The sequence below is a fragment of the Hyaloscypha bicolor genome, assembly GCF_002865645.1.
Source record: "Hyaloscypha bicolor E unplaced genomic scaffold K444scaffold_56, whole genome shotgun sequence".
Taxonomy (NCBI): domain Eukaryota; kingdom Fungi; phylum Ascomycota; class Leotiomycetes; order Helotiales; family Hyaloscyphaceae; genus Hyaloscypha; species Hyaloscypha bicolor.
In genome coordinates this window covers 1,307,180-1,323,335 of record NW_020194558.1, presented here as the reverse complement: position 1 = coordinate 1,323,335, position 16,156 = coordinate 1,307,180, and the positions used below count along the sequence as shown (strand labels likewise).

The 16,156-nt window shown below is 46.6% G+C and overlaps 4 protein-coding genes across 4 annotated transcripts; 1 reads left to right on the top strand and 3 right to left on the bottom strand.

Moving 5' to 3' along the window:
* Nucleotides 1–309: 309 nt before the first annotated feature.
* Nucleotides 310–2,671, bottom strand: K444DRAFT_611545 (HET-domain-containing protein). The gene has a single exon (XM_024879967.1). The coding sequence runs from the start codon at nucleotides 2,546–2,548 to the stop codon at nucleotides 497–499; it is 2,052 nt and encodes a 683-aa protein (XP_024738201.1). The 5' UTR covers nucleotides 2,549–2,671; the 3' UTR covers nucleotides 310–496.
* A 1,940-nt stretch (nucleotides 2,672–4,611) lies between these two features.
* Nucleotides 4,612–6,089, bottom strand: K444DRAFT_611544 (uncharacterized protein). Its single transcript, XM_024879966.1, has 2 exons — nucleotides 5,198–6,089; nucleotides 4,612–5,148 (listed from the first exon to the last, which is right to left on the bottom strand). Exons 1-2 carry the CDS (start codon nucleotides 5,878–5,880, stop codon nucleotides 4,962–4,964), a joined length of 870 nt encoding a protein of 289 aa, XP_024738200.1. The 5' UTR covers nucleotides 5,881–6,089; the 3' UTR covers nucleotides 4,612–4,961.
* Nucleotides 6,090–8,448: 2,359 nt separating this feature from the next.
* On the top strand, nucleotides 8,449–10,766 carry K444DRAFT_642396 (uncharacterized protein; the record flags this gene model as incomplete). Its single annotated transcript, XM_024884734.1, has 5 exons — nucleotides 8,449–8,493; nucleotides 8,679–8,854; nucleotides 8,910–9,280; nucleotides 9,377–10,099; nucleotides 10,156–10,766. 5 exons carry the CDS (start codon nucleotides 8,449–8,451, stop codon nucleotides 10,764–10,766), a joined length of 1,926 nt encoding a protein of 641 aa, XP_024738199.1.
* A 2,377-nt stretch (nucleotides 10,767–13,143) lies between these two features.
* K444DRAFT_367078 (HET-domain-containing protein) lies at nucleotides 13,144–15,704 on the bottom strand. The gene is made up of 2 exons (XM_024872237.1): nucleotides 15,462–15,704; nucleotides 13,144–15,414 (listed from the first exon to the last, which is right to left on the bottom strand). Exons 1-2 carry the CDS (start codon nucleotides 15,616–15,618, stop codon nucleotides 13,271–13,273), a joined length of 2,301 nt encoding a protein of 766 aa, XP_024738198.1. The 5' UTR covers nucleotides 15,619–15,704; the 3' UTR covers nucleotides 13,144–13,270.
* Nucleotides 15,705–16,156: the final 452 nt, after the last annotated feature.

The following is a 16,156-nucleotide window of genomic DNA, read 5'->3' as shown; positions in this document are numbered from 1 at the left end:
ATCCAGAGTATTCCTATATTTTGCACTATACTGACTCGAGATTAGGTAGTCCACTATATAGAAGTTCTGGGATTTATCTTGGATAGAGACCATCCAAAAGGCGAGGTGATCGGTAACGTCTAACGGGCCCACTAAATAAAGGTTAAGGGGGTTATCCTAATAAAGACCATCCAAAGGCGAGGCGAGATGGAGATCCTTGCACATTTGGTGTGTACACGCCACTTGGTTTCTATACAGTACTTGGTGTTTACACACTTCTTGGTCTTTGCACGGCATTCGACTTCCCAGCTCGTGGCAGACTTCATTTGCCGCGGGTATGCCATTCTCTTTATTCATGTTACAGCTCTTCGCCCCATACTCGTTTTCATAAATTAACTGCCTACAAGATAAATCGAAGCCTGCTGAAGGGGACCGCTTTGGAAGTAAAGCTGATCTTGAAGATTCTAAGAAATTTGTAACAGGAATGTTCTGCATGTCCTCATAGAATATGATCCTGCTATTTGATGGACAGCTGCTCAATTTTGACTCCTCGTGCTTTCAACAACTCCGGTGTCAACCTTGGGTCATGCCACTGCACCTTTCCTTCTTTCTCGTTGACAAATCTTGTCTCCCCAACGTTTCCATCAGAATCATATTCATTATCTTGAAGAATGTCTCCAAACTGAAAGCTCACTCGCCAATTCGGAGGCAGAGCAGGCAATCGCGGATCATTCTGGGTTTGAATTTGGCCATTTGTGAAAAGATATCCCCAGGGTCTGGGCCTCAATAACTTAAATAACCTCCATCCCTGTGTGATTGGCCCTAACAGACCTTGGCCTTCCATTAAGCCAGGTACATAACATTCTCCGCGTAGTTCAAAGCAGCCTGGCTCTTCTGCGATCGGGTGAAGAACTATGGGAAATTGGAAGCCAAGGACCACGCAGACAATGTCCCCTGGGGCAGCTGTAGGAGGGCACGTTCCGAAGTAGCCACCGTGAGCATTGAAGAACGCCCTTCCTGGTAGGTATGTTCTCATTTGATAGAGGAAGAATGGCGAAGGCTGCTTTCCAGTTGTCGAAAACTGCAAATATTCGTCACATAATTGCTCCGATGAGGGAAAATCTATACCGAAAAGCTTGTCTCTCGATCCGGAGACTAATGTTTCCGCAAATACTTCGAGCAGCATTCGGCCATCTACGTATGTTCCTTTAAACAAGTCTCGGGGTTGGTGAGCAGCGCAGTATGCGAGTATTTCTCTATTGGTGGCACCAAGAGGAAGAGTACCCCCGACGCTAGAAAGCTTAGCAATTTGGGTCCCATGCCCTCGAAGGCTGTCGTTCGTGCTTGAATGAACAACCGTATGCTCAGACTTTCCACAAGCCAGGCCAAACTGTAAGCGACGAACAGGGCATGCCAAGTTTGGTATCCAGGATGGAATTGATTCAGAGGAATGAGTCGAACGATTGCTGATCAATGGTAACCCAATGAAGTTCATTACTCCAGAATTATTCAGGTATGCAAGAAAGAAGTCCTTGTAGACAACTTCGACTGGCAACCTGTAATCGGGATGTAGGTTGTGTTTGATGTGTTTTGGAAACAGTTCCATGATTGCATATATTCGGTCTCTTGGATCTTCGCAGTCACATCCTCTTGTTCTACTGATCACGTCCATTCCACCGGCAGCCGGTCTTGGCCGGATGATGTTCAGCGAAGCAGCAAGCCTTTGTGCCCCCAAAAAATCTTGCGTTTCCAAACAGGCTTCAGCGAACCACATCCCAGCTCGAACGAATTCCAGCAGTGGCAACGTATCGAAGCCCACAATCACAAGTACGTCAGCAGCCAGGCGGCACTCCTGATATACCCAAAGGCGAGTAAACCACTTGCGGTGAAACAACCTTCGAATCGCCAGCCAGGGTCCTTCTTCGTCATACCATGGAATCGGGGATGCAAGAAGTAGCTCAGTTCTCGAACCTGGTGCTCGGTATCTGCTACCCGAATAATCCATGACGAATTCATTAGTCAAATCTTCGGCGAAAAGCCGCAGAGACCGTATAGCCAGAGAGCTGTTCTCGCCCTCGGGACCAAGCCAAATCAAGGCTCGAGTAGCCTTGCCGTATATCTGGCCCATCCGGCCAACTTCTCTGTTCCGTTCTTCCACATCTTCCTGGTTGATGCAAATTGCATCTATCCACAAGATTCTGCCCTCGGAAGACTTTCGTAGATGCCGTAGGGCAACAACCAAGTTTTGTCTGATAGACAGAGTCCGAGAATTTGCTTCGGAAATGTATGATGGCTTCAATGTGGTGTCGTCAAGGATGGAACTCGATTCCCTTCCATAGAGTCTCAACGAAGCATCTCGAACGGCAATGATCGATGAATTCTCTTCTGGACCCCAGACGTACGACAACGCCTCGTAGCTCAAATCATTCTGAACCGAATGTCCAGGGGGCGACTCTGTACGCAAAATTTCAACACGAATTTCGTCCTTAAACTGCCCAGGGAGTAGATTTACGAGTCTGAATCCCCTTTCGGCGTTGGCGCCCAAAGGCTCGTATTGATACGTTCGCATTGCGCGGTGAATTAGTAACAAACACCGCTTCACACCTCTCTAGCTTAGACATGCGACCCGCGAAAGCTAAAAAACACGGGAGGGCGAGCTTCACTGTGGGCAAACTCTCACTCGACACACGAATAGAAACGTATTCGGCATAGGTTGCACCATTTCGGGATGGACTAAGCCATCGGAGATCCGGAGAGAGGTTTAGCAAGAAGTGTTAGAAGGACGAAGCGAAAATGGATTTTTGGGATATGGGCTTACAGCGGTAGGCGAAACTGTACGGAAAGCCGTAAGGATCAGAAGACCAAGCGATTTTCGAATCTGGTTTTCGACCTTCAATGTCTGATTTGTGGCACGTGCGCACCCAACCAAAAATCGCCTACATATTATGCCCTCTCTTCCTGTGCCTCTACTTATTATTACTACTTAAAATATTACTCTCTTTTCAATTCTTATTTATATATATACGAGAGAGGGGCGAGAGAGGGGTAGATGGGGATGGGGGTGGGGGGGAGGAGAGTGAAAGTGAAAAGTGAAAAGTGAAAAGCGAAAATCGAAAAGCGAGCTTTAAGGCATGCGACTCGCGAGGAAAAGGAAGCCCTATAATTATAGGCTACTTATCGCTAAATTTTAGGGCCACAATCACTAAATTATAGGCTATAGGTACTAAAAATTTAGTGCTTTGCAACGTAAATTTTTAGTAAGGTCCCCTTGCCCTGCCCTCCCCCTCCCCCCCTTCTCCCCTCTCTTACCCTTATACTTATAAAAAGAGCGAGAAGAATCAAAGAGAGGAAATATTTGAAGTAATAATAGAGGCACAGGGAGAGGGGGTATAATATATAGGCGTGGTGTATAGGTATTTGTGATTTTTGGTGGGGTGCGCACGTGCCACAAATCAGACATTGAAGGTCGAAAACCAGATTCGAAAATCGCTTGGTCTTCTGATCCTTACGGCTTTCCGTAGAAACTGGCTTTAAAACACCATTTTTTACGGGAAAATGTAAAACGACACCCCCCCGGGTGTCGATTATACGAATCAGTGGATTTTAGAGTTTTAATAAAGCCAATTAGTTACTTGTACTTACTTAAGTCTTTCTCTCGAATCAGATTTGCTAATATAGGTATAAACAAGTTTATATATAAGAGCTCTAATTTGGGGTGTGAAACAGGCAAGGCAATAATTGCGCACGAGGTAAATTAGTTCCAGGCGCTTGATCGCTAAATTTTCAGGCTCTCAGAGTGCCTTAAAAAATCCCGACTTTCCTTACCTTCTTTAAATTTTCTTAAATTTTCTTATTATTATATAATAAAAACTTTATATTCTATTAGCTTATAATCTGGCTTTTTATAATATAAAAAAATAATTAAATTATAATAATTCTTTATATAGTAAATTAAACTTAAAGGAAAACTAGATTTTTGGTGTTCCTCTCTACTTTAGGTTAGTCCGGCCCCCAATCGACACCCGGGGGGGGGGGGGGGGGGGGAGGGTGCGGCGGGTCGTTTTACATTTTCCCTTTTTTACCGAGCTTTGGAAAACACATCTGGAGCCGCATTGCTTATGACCCAATATTACTAAATCGCGAATTGCTCAATAATAATAACTCCAGATTATAAAGTAAGTTAATCGAATAATAGAATGCTTGCTTGTCTTTAGATCCCTAATAGCATTAGTGCCCAAGCCCGGTATTTGTTTGCTACTATATATAGTCGGGCAAATTAAATATGCCTTATATAACCCCGAAGCCATTATTAATAAAACTTACCTTTAATAACTTACTATTAATTTTAATATTATTCAGCCCTCCGGACTCAATATCTTGCATCCCCCGTCCCAGACAAAAAATACCCCCCACCCTCCAATTATCGCCCCTCCCGCATGCAACCTCATACAGTCCAACTAATACATCCAGAATTCCACCCCTTCCCTCCAATTACCAAAATCGATCCCATAATCGAAGCCCTCCTCATCCAATCAAGCCCGAATATTAGCAATATGGCGAAATTCCTCCGGATCATTTTTAAGGTAAAGGAAGAAAGTGCAGAATTACTCAAGAAGAGACAATATTTGTGTTTTGCATCGCTTGAAGTATTCTAGTATTTGCACGTGGCATTCTATTTCATCACAAATATTTGTTCTGCCACGAGAATGTTCGAGCCTATGCTCCAGTAACCACACCCGCTTTTCCTCAGGTCGTGGAAGCATCTTCTCAACTTGGAGTCTGCTGAGACCTTGCTATCTTAATACTTTCGTACGCCAGGCATGTCTGAATAATGGCGGTTACCGAGGATATGATACCAAAGGCTAGAGTGAGTACCAAGATAACAATTGCCAGCCAGAATGTGTACCACTGCAGCGGATTTCGTCTATCGGCCCAAATCTGGCTCCACCCAACGGGAGGAGAGTGAAACATGTGATGGAGCTCTAGAAGCCTATTTCTCCAGTGATCAAAATCCATGAGGCTGAGAGGGCCGGAATCATCAAAGGGCCCTTGAGGTGGAAGGTCTGGTCATGCTGCCGCATGAAGCTATCTGTGAGTGGATCCCGGTAAGGGAAAAGTAAGTCGAGTGACAGCAGTGCCTCTTTGAGAACGGTGAGTGGTATCAAAGCCCTAACGGGATTAGATACCAGTTCAAGTATAGCGTAGAGGTTCAACTCACCGGGAAACTTTCTCGGGGGTAGTTTTCGAGGACTCCCATATTTGCAAATGGTCGAGTAAAGTTTGCTTGAATGGATACACCCTCAAAAGCCTCCGTCTCTTATCGAACCTCAAGTGATCCGCAAGACAGGGAGTCCATTCAATGTCGATGCCACTTAAGCGATTGATGTTCGCTGCCGTGAATGTATGATCGAGGGGGTAAGAGCTCGTTGTTGTTGCTCGTGGAAAGTTGCGAAGTACGAAGCCAGCGAGGCTGGACGAGTCATCCCATTGGATCGTTGGTGTCCGTGGAGTATGCAAAGCAAAACTCTCTTCTCTGACGTTCAATGTAAGCCATGCTCGCAAGGCGAAGTCGATTGATCGATCAAGAGCCAAATCATGAGAACTCGGGAAGTGCTGACGAAGCAACGCCCGAACGGCAGGCCGATCGCGGCTCTTGTCTAATGCTAGAGTGTTCACTATAAGAATCACGTGCTCGTGGGTGTTTGCCGCCATCGATGTTGACTGCCATGCCTCCTTTGAGATCCCAAATTGGAGGCGTCGGCATTCTGTTCCGTAGTAGCGAAAATATGACTGGTACGATCCCGGGAGCGTTTGGATATCCGTTCCCCAAAGCTGGCTGATTATGAAAGCTTCAACGTCGGCACAGGGGCGGTCGCTGAGCAGGGACCGGATTGATGCCATTTTGCTCGATCTCTTGTGAAGCCTGCGTGATCTCGTAGATTGAGAACAAGGCTTGAGTTTTGGGGGACAACCAAGGAGCGTATAAGACGAGGGAACAGCGTTCTACTAGTCCCGCTAGAAATCTGGTGGACGAAAGCCGGAGGATGGTGGATAGGGCTGTGGAAGAGCTCATGAGATTATCGGTGAAGGGATTGAGAGGACAAAGAAAGCTGCCGAGCCCCTGGAAGAACATATTCAGAGCGGTCAGAGGCAATCGCTCCCTTCTTTGGCTCAAGCCACGCCAGTGCAAACAGGGGTGCGGCGAGCCTGAAGAAAAGCCTTGCACAGGGGTGGTTGACTGTGACTGGCTGCTGGCCTCGGTTCGCAAAAGCCACGGGGGCACTGCCTCAACTTTTCCTCTCAACTCATCGAAAGTCCCTTAATCTGACAGCCCACGGGTATTCGCGAAATCAATTCTTGTCTAGGACCGGACAAAGCCAGGAGACGTTGTGCCTCGAATGCGATCTCTTCTGGTCCAGTCTCGTGATCCCAATTGGACGATGGAAAGCCTTAGTCTACGAGTTGAGGAATCAGGTCCCCAAGCTACTCTCAGTACCAGGCTCAAAGAGAGTTACCGCAGGTTACAGCATCTTAAGCCTGCCAAAGTCATTGCATCCATTTAAGACCTCAATACGAACAATGAAAAGCTTTCCCCGGAGTGGCATCCAACCCTTCTCACACCCACGGCCAACCAACAATCCGTACCAGCGCTTGCGGATGGCAATGTACACGATGATCAATCGGGATCTTTCGACTCTTTGAACTTTCTTACGCCGCTTCAGATAGAGGAAGGGCCCGAATTAGCTACAGCTCCGTCTTCACATCCCGTGCCCGGCTTGCAGCCATCAGTCGGCATAGCGGAGTGTGACGGCTCGAATTCGCCAGCTGCTCAGCAGGGCAGCGCTCTTTCCGTGAACGCTGTACCATCTTCATCTGAGGCTATTTCTTCCCCCAGTCTTCCGCATCACACAACTATTCGCATCGATGCCAAGCACTACATTTCCATGGACCTGCCAATGCCATCGCACTACACGAGCAAATGGGAAGGACGCATCAAGAAGCAATTGGAAAATTCTATCGCAAGCTCATTAGCAATCAGAGATGACACCGAGGCAGCTTTGATGCTGGAAGCCTATATGGCAGGCCGCACAAAAGGAGTTCTTAAGCCGTCAATATGGATAACGTGTTGCAGCTCCAGGATGAAAAAGAAACTGAAATCTCACCTCAAGACATTGCAATGGCTTAAAGACTCTGGGTTTCAATACTTCGTCCGTGTTGACAAGACCTTTGGTTACCGTACTGATGATTCGACTAAGCTCGATGACCAGACGTTGATCGAGGCGAGACTACCCCCAGTTCCCGAGACACTCTGTGGCATACCAACGAGAGTCAATTCAATTCTTGGCCGCGGCTCTGTGAAGCTACAAATAGAGTTTACCATCGGGGGACTTATTTGCATGGACGACGATTTTGCTTGCTTAACTGCTGGCCACCCATTTCTGCCTTTGACTCGGGAAGACAAGTGTGAAACAGAATCCTCTGGATCTGAGGACGAGGACTCGGATTACTCAATCTCTGGGTCTCATTCTGAGACCGAAACCGATAATACTGAGGGCGACTATACTGGTCAGAAACCCAGAAGTCCTCCGGGCTTACCCGGCCTATCAGCAAGGTCTAACATAAGCCTCGAAATGCAAAAAGATCCTACTCCTTTCCAGCCGCTTCGTCATAAGGGTGTCTTATCTCACTTCGGTCCATATGCTCAGCTTCGTCCGGAAGAACCCGCGATTAAGGACAATGGGAACGACTGGGCCGTATTGCTCATGGGCTTATCTCCTTCTTCACTGCTCCCGAACAAATTTCAAGTTCCTGGAGATGAACATCCAACTTTTGTTGATCAAATAGTTAGTACACACGAGCTTGTCAAAGATCTAGTATGGGTAGCTGCAGGCAGCGGTGTCCGCAAGGGTGTACTCAATCCAAACCCAGCGTCCATCTTTCTCCGAGGATCCTTCCGAAATGTTAGACAAATCATGCTTGATGAGAGCTTGAGTGAGTTCCAACCCTTCAAAGTTTGTTAGTCATGTTTAACGTTTATTCTAGAACATGGAGACTCTGGCTCATGGGTAATCGCCCAGGGGAAGCTCAGTGGCTTCATTATCGCCGGGCGAGATTCCCTGCCATGGGGATATATGTTGCTGGTTGAAGAAGTCTTTGAGGATATGGTGAATTGTCTAGGCCAGTACCAAAAAATTTCTTTGCCTTCAAGAGAGCTCATTGAAACCGCTCGGAGCAAACTGGAGAAAGGTCAAACTTTTGAAGCCCAAGATCAGTCCGCCACGTTTGAGCCTGCTGAGGCAGGTCCGGTGTCAAGAAGCAAGAGGCGGAAGCCTGAATTATCTCACAAGATCGAACAAGAACAAGCGAACAAGGACCGTGAGGTTGAGCGTTCATCCAGAGGACCTTTGAAACAAAAAGGAAAGTCACCAGAAGCGTCTAACTCGGCTGGGTGGTCTGCATGGGAGTGGGATGAGGAACGGCAGAGGTGGTGCCGCACCCAAACCAATTCGGAAGGTGAGTTGTATAATAAGTTTCCCCCTCGTTCCAAACAGGAATTTTATGGTAGGAGGATGCTAATATTAAGTAATGTAGGAGAGAAGGTTTACGGCTATGACCATGGAACGGTCCCCTTCGGAACTGGCCTCATCCAAATCCAAGGAGGAATACGGCGTCACCTGCTCCTGCCTACCAAGGACCAGTGCTTCGCTTTGACCGATGAACAATGTCAGAGGATTCAAGATATCCTTGATCCAGATGAGAGGCGACCCCAAAGAGGTTGGGAGTTGAAGCATCAGCCGGAACTTATACGATTATATATGACTGGAATGAGCTTCCCACAGATGGAGTCTGCAATGACACCGAGGTTGACCTGGTCGTAAGTTAAAGCCCTCTACAGATTCGAACCGAAGGCTGTACTGACAAGCAAACAGGTACAAGACATATTCAAACCGCTTTCGAGATTGGTGCTTCCCTATAAATCTGGCTCAGAGAGGCGTAAGGATTATGCAATTATATTCTTCAGTGTCGAGATCGAGCCCCACTACCTCCACCACTACGCCGGTCCCTTCTGAGTTAGGGAGCGTGCCTTCCTTTGAGCCTCTATCACTTCGACTTCGTCTCCCCCTTCTTCCATCCTCAGCGAACTTTGCTCAAGAAGTATCCCAGACATACGGGCGTTCGACCCACCCCCCAGGCTCAAAGCACAACGGCGCAGACAGGAATTCCATCTCAACAATCGATACGATGTCGAGTAATACGACTTGGCTGTCGTCAAGCGCGACATCAATCTTTTCGACAGCTAGTGACATCTTCTCTGATCGAGCTTCGATTGCAACAACAAATTCTTCTACTAGTCGATCCTCGGTTCTATCCCACCCGGAAGCCCCATCCAAACCAGAAGCCTTGAAATTACGTCGGCCACTCAAACCACCAATACATGATCCCAAACGCGGGCTTTGGAATGATACTCTTCGAGTTATACCCTGCGGAGACAATCACCAGAGTACAGATTGGCAGGGATCTTTTGCCAGTTGTTCAATCTGTGGGTTCACGCCTTGGCACGCGCTAATGATCAACTCCCGGAGCATGAGTGCCGATGAATTTGTTGCAGCTATGAGCCTTCTGGATCGCAGCAGTATCAAGACGAATGATTATGCAGGAAACTCTCCGATACACTTCCTTATGGCAGCTGGAGTCAAAATCGCTTATTTTAGCCATTTAGCCAACAGACACGATAGCACTAACCAGAACGTTTTTGGACAAAACCCTCTCCATGTACTCAATCCCCAAGACCTTGGGGACGACCTGGTATTTTTATTAGAATGGTTCAAGTCACGCAGAACCCCGCCAGGCATCCTTTTAATACAACGGGATATCTACGGGCGTACTCCCCTCCACACTCTTCTCCAACATCCTTTCCCACGGACGCATTATTCCCACATTCTGGAGGTTTTTCCCTTTTTTGAGTACCAACTCCTATGTTTGAACACCACCGGGCAATCTGTCGTTCAAATGATGAATGTGGCCTCTCTCAAGCTACGGCTGGAATCGGAATCAGATTACCTGAAGATCCAAGACGGCATATCAGACATCAAGCAACTGCTCGCAGAATTTGGCGTTAGTGGCGGCGGCGGCGGACCAAATATAACTTTAATGATATCGCCCGCGGTGCCAGAGGGGAGTCCTGGTTCGGTTTATTCAATTGCCGAATCTGCAACCAGACCAACAAGCATTCGAATTCTTATCTCGATCAGATGAAGTGCGCTTGTGCTAATGGTAGAGATCGAAACGCGCCAGATGAGACGGGTTTAACGCCTGCTCACGCCATCATCACGAAAGAGCGTTTGAATCAAGGCCAGGACGAAACTCCAGCACAAACAGCTGAATTGTTCCGCATTTTGATTCCACCCGGCGACCCCACGCTGCGCGAAGCTCTACACGTCTTAGACCCAGAAGGCCACACACTAGTGCGCAATATTGCAGTAAGAGGACTGGATGAGATCCTACAATATGTGTTAGAGCTCGAAACTCCGGCAAGGGGGATGGCCATGGTGAATGCATGCTCGATAGGCGTAGATGGGGTTGAGAGGAGTGTGCGCGCATGGGTTTTTCAAGAGATAAGGGAGCTGAATGAGAGGATCCGGATAAATCCGTTTTCTGCGGATAAAAAGTTGAAGGAATTCTTGGTAAACAGGGGCACCCGCCTTACGAGGTGTACGGAGATACTAGAAGCAGCAGGAGCAGTAACGCATCCGAGTGTTATACAAAGATGGAGGATTAATGAGTGAGCCACTGAAGAGATAATCGGTATCAATAGCTAGGGGTTCAATACAATGTATATCAGTTACCACTTTTGTTAACCTATCGAGCCTATTTCTCTTCTGCTATTTGACAGATGTGTGAGGTTCACATTCTTCTTCTCCTTGAATTTCAGGACTAATTACCACTGAGGCCTACCTTTGACTATACTAAGGGACCAGTGTGTCAAATGATTTAGCTTGATTTGATTATCGCCTCTGAATCAAATCAAATCAAGTCAAAATCTACTTAATCAAGTCAAAATCTACTTAATCAAATTATAATCAACTATAATCAACTATAGTTAATTATAATTAACTAGCCTTGATTTTTTTTTTGACACACTGTAAGGGACCGCCTATCGATTTCAGGACCGCCGGCGACCGAGCCTATTCTTGTACCGCCAGGAGGTCTGATCTGGCGCATTTATCGCATATAGCCCTTTAGCTGGGATAAAACCATGCTCTGCTCTAAAGGGGCAAGGTAAGGCTACGCCTTTTCAAGCATCTAGCCTTCAATAAACTCCATAATAATACATCGACAACTATTCCTCTCGTAAGCATTGAGCACTTTGGGTACTGTGGTACGGCAGGCCGTACTCGTCAAAAATCATGTCGTTTTGGCGGTTTTGAGGTTTAGGTCACATGGCAAAGGCCGCGGCCTTTTGCACGTGACTTGCGGAAATCACATAAGAAAGCTGGTTTTTCTGTAGACTTAGAGAACAATCCTTCATGAGTATTCAATCAATTGAGCTTTTGCACACTGTGCACTGTTTATGCTTTACTGTTTACGCTTTTGATTTGTTATTTTGCTGTCAAGTCACGTTTTGCGCTCTGGTGTACTTTATGTGGGTTTTTGTCTTGTCGCAGTTTCCCTCCCACAGTACCTTGCCTTTGAAAAGAAAATCAGTGTGCCCCTGCAAATCCCTGCAACACCCCTGTTCTGCTTGCGTAGGATTTCTAAAATATGGGTATACGCCCAAAGCGGGAATAACAGGAGGCCAACTCTGATTAGAATGCATAAGCACCCTCTCTAGGCAAACCCTAGAACGGATGCTTATGCATTTGAGAACTTGATCCTCTTCTAGCCCCCTCCCCCCGCATTTAGCAAGCTAATTTTTGTAATTTTATTGTAAAGTTAGGCTTTTTCCCCGGGCTATTCTTTAGCCCCTGCTACGCGTACAAAAGGCAGGCAAGAAGTACGTTCCTCTCTTGCCCCTTGTAATCGTTTAAAAAAGTATATCCCCAATACACGCGCTCAAGATATACGCATATACTCCGTATACTGTCGCGTGCCTCTAGCCTATTAAGGTCCCCAGTATTGGTAGGGGATAAGCTTTAGAACTCCCAGAATTAGCACGATGGCTAGTTGACGTTGAATTTGTTTCCCCCGAAGATACCTATGATGGTTGGCAGAAGGAGAAGACTGACAATTACAATTGCGACGGGCCAGAAGGAGGGGAGAGGAATGAAGGCCATGATGGGCAGGTTGAGTGAGGTGTCAGCAAGGAAATTTGTTCTGGGGTCGGAATTTCGACTTGGCGATAACCGACAGCCTTGGCTTTATAGCTTCACTGTGGAAGTGCTGTCATGCTGACAGCCGCATAATGTTTGCAGCCTTCTTCACATGTCATTCACATATGAATCTGACTGCAAAAACAGTACCTCGAAGTTGTGGATTCCTCTGTAATCTTTCTTTCATATTCCTTGATGTCAGTGGCCCTGGCTTCACCTTTGGCTGAACGGAACAACCACTGAAGAATTATGGGCAAGTAAATGCAAGACTGAGCTGAAATTTGAACAACTGAATTTTTGATTGTTTATTAAGTCTCCGGCTCACAGATCGGATCTTGCTGGTCCTCGGTCATTTAAACTCTACACTCAAATTAAAGCAAGCGGCCTTTGACTAAAAGCCTCCACTCAAAACCCCAAACTCCTCTCGTACGCCCCCGCTCCTTCAATCAGTTCTATCAAACTATACGACATCCCACTACCCCCCTCCTGCGCACCAGTCGTCAAATACAACGGCCTCATCTCTCCATCCTCACTAAAAAACAACTGCGATCTTTCCCTCCGATAATAACCCACTACATTCCCATCCTCAAAGCTAACTTCAGTACTAAACGCCAAAGTCTCGTTATCAAAATACCATGGTCCTTCTAGCTCCACTGCAAATGCATGTCTCCCAACTTTTGGACCATTTCCAATTCCACCATCTGCTTCCAAGGAGTGAAGAAGCATGTGCCAATATCCTCTTCTATCGCGCCAGACGGAATCTTCGTTTGAATCCGGGAAGATAGGTGAAGATGGCTTGATGTATGAACCCAGGAATGAAGGAGCGGTAGAGAGGGAAATCAGTTCGTTTCCGGAGCAATTGTACGGACAACCTCTGAATACCACTAATATCTCTGCTGTTTCGTCGTATGGAGAGTAGAGTGGAAAAGGAGAAGGATTGGTGATATCTGCATCCCAAGCCCTGTCATTTCATAAGACAATCAGATCAAAGAAAATATTTCAGTCTCGACTCCTCGTTCATTATCCTTGATACCACGACCATCCATATACGATTCCAGGTAGCATTCCCCAATAAACTCGTACCTTTTGGCGGGTTGGTGAGTAGCACGATGTGGACCTGGTAATTCTCGAAGAACGTAAGGAACTGGACCTCCATAGAGAACGACAAGTATATCACCAACCCGAGCCGAAGGTGGGCAAAGTCCAACCAAACCTCCTCGTGTGCTGAAGAAAGAGGAGTCGTTACACTCTACCGCATTAGTCTTGATTGAAAAGTCTTGATGTGCAGCGTAGTGAGCCCTCATCTTCGCAGTGTCGTCCAAGAAGACGTAGGCGTCCATGTTTTCTGGCGCCAGTTGGTGTTGCCACTTTCCGGTAAGATTCAGGGGATCAAAGATACCAACGTATGCCCGGTGAAGGCTCTCAAGATTTTGCGGTGGGCTGAAATATGGATAAGGGATTAAACTTTCGATGAAATCGATCTTGATCCCAGCCAAAGCGAGAATTGACATCTGTTCACCTTCAGAAATCAAGGAAATATTCGGTTTGGTGTCTGCAGAAGCGCGGTACGAGTTATCTGTTTTGAGGCCGAGGATTCCAATAGTCCAATTGCTCCGTCCACGGAACCACCAAGACCACGTCGGCTGATCTGCATCGTATTTGGGAGTTGTCTCCCACTTGTTTGCCTGCCATGCTCTCCCGTCCAATGCATGAATTGCAGAGAGAATTCTCAGAGACTCATGCTTCACAATCCACCATTTTGTGAAACTTGAAAACACTTCCGAAACCGACCTGCGGTAATCAGGCACAAGCTCAAGCGGCAGCAATTCCGGATTCTGGGTCTCTTTTCCAAATTGCAGCATTGCGAAGATCTTGTCGCGAGGGTCTGTAGCATCCAGATCAAGTCCTTTGATGAGGACTTCGAGAATCCCGTTCTGCATGGACTGTGAGTTACCAGTCGCAAATTTAGCATGGAAGAGATCGTCATAGATTGGAGGCATCATAGCCTTGTGAGAAGAGTTTACCTTTAGACCCTTAAGTGATGAGATGCATTTATTGACTCGCAGCATCGTTGCCAGATTGAGTGTATTGTCCCCACAATAAAAGGTTGTTTCTCGTGCATTGAAAGCTTCTTGAACGACCCAGGTGCGACTGAACCATGGCGATTCGAACAATGTCCAGTCATCAACAAAGTCGTACATGCCAGGATGCTTTTCGCCATTAACAGTTTCCATCAATGGGTCATGGAGACGAGACAATTGGGTTGCTGGCAGATCCATGGACTCGTCTGGCTTGTACCGATTCTTGATAGTAGTCAAAGTCATAATGGATTTATGCATGAGCTCTGTACCTTGTCCCAGCCAAACGACGACCCCTTGTGCCTTGCGATAGACATCACACATCAGAGAGACTTGAGACGATCTCTCATCGAGGTCATTTTGGTTGATGCAAATTGAATCAGCCCAAAGTACCCTGGCGACCCCATTCTGTGGTCGAAGTTTCTGCAGTGCCGAGTACAGAGATAGGGTGATGGACATGATGAACTCTGAGTGGCCTTTCAGATCAGTGACAGTAACTTTGATGTCTTTTCTTTGCCTATGGTCTCCCCAGCAATAAGATAGAGCCTCGTAGGCCGAGTCTGTGCATCTTTTTAGGGACGTATATGTTATTGAACATGATATCGGATCTTCGAACGGGCCGGGATTCAAGCGTATGAGCCGTACTTCGTCAATTTCTGTGTCGAGACTTCGGTAGAGCTGGTGCCCTGTAGCATCTGAAACCACAGCTGGAGGACCGAAAGTTGAAGCATTTTGGGGGGCCAAGATGTAATGAATCTCAATCTCCGCCTCTTGAACAAAGTTGATCCAAGCTGGATATTGTGCGACTGGGATAATCTGAATTGCGTCTCCTCCTTGAATAGCGTTGATCCATTCTGCAATCACTTGATCTTGATCGTCTGCTCTCCAACACAATTCATGCGATCTGAAAGTTGCATCGGCGTGGACGTTGTGATGTAGGACTTTCCTGGGTAATCGTTCTTGACCACCGGGAGTAGCGACAGAGGCGACAAACCAGGTGAAAGAGTTTTTGTATGTTCCATAGTACTGAGGTTCACCGCTATAACCTAAAGGACTCAGTGGGTTGGCTTATGTTCGACATGGAGTCACATACCCTGATCGTGAGATAGGGTCCTGAAGACGACTTCGTGAATCGAGTAAGCTTCTTTGGGAACTCGAAGTTCAAGGTAGACTTTCTCCGCGCATAATGTCGAGACTTCGACCAGTTTATTTCTTCTCTCTCGCACAACCTTGCGAAATGTGGACTGCATGTTGTTGAGGAGTAGCCTTCTGGAGTGGCATCGTGAATTATAAATGGGAGGAGTCGAAGTGGCATTGCGAATTAAGCCTGAACCCCCAAGAAAATACGGTCCCATCCCATTCGTGCTAAGCCCCTTCCCGCCCTAGCCCCCCACCCCCTGCGCCCTCACCAAACCGGCCGCCCGCGCAATCACCCCTCCCGCCCCGCACCCCGTACCTACCCCAAAAATTATTATACGGGCCTAAAAATTTGAGATTCTAAAAGTGTATATACGGTTTTACGATTCTAGAATCAAAAATTAGTCAAAACGGTCTATAGGGGCAGCCAAAAAGTGCTATTTTTTCGTATATATATTATATTAGTAAATAGTAGTTTAAGGGCAGGGGCTTTAGGATATTAAGTAAGCCCTAAAGCAAATACTATATTTCTCTAATTTACCCCCTTATTATATAGCTATAACTTTAGTAGAAGTAATTATAAAAATAAAAGAACTTTAGATTCTAAAAAAGCAGAAGCTAATAATAATTTTAATTTATAGCTTCTATTTA

Bases quoted from the DNA above. Each gene is read 5' to 3' on its own strand.
- K444DRAFT_611545 (XM_024879967.1), bottom strand. From the start codon at position 2,548: ATGCGAACGTATCAATACGAGCCTTTGGGCGCCAACGCCGAAAGGGGA.
- K444DRAFT_367078 (XM_024872237.1), bottom strand. From the start codon at position 15,618: ATGCAGTCCACATTTCGCAAGGTTGTGCGAGAGAGAAGAAATAAACTG. The intron at 15,415-15,461 runs GTATGTGACTCC...TGAGTCCTTTAG, and splicing joins GACCCTATCTCACGATCAGG to GTTATAGCGGTGAACCTCAG.
- K444DRAFT_611544 (XM_024879966.1), bottom strand. From the start codon at position 5,880: ATGGCATCAATCCGGTCCCTGCTCAGCGACCGCCCCTGTGCCGACGTT. The intron at 5,149-5,197 runs GTGAGTTGAACC...TAATCCCGTTAG, and splicing joins ACCCCCGAGAAAGTTTCCCG to GGCTTTGATACCACTCACCG.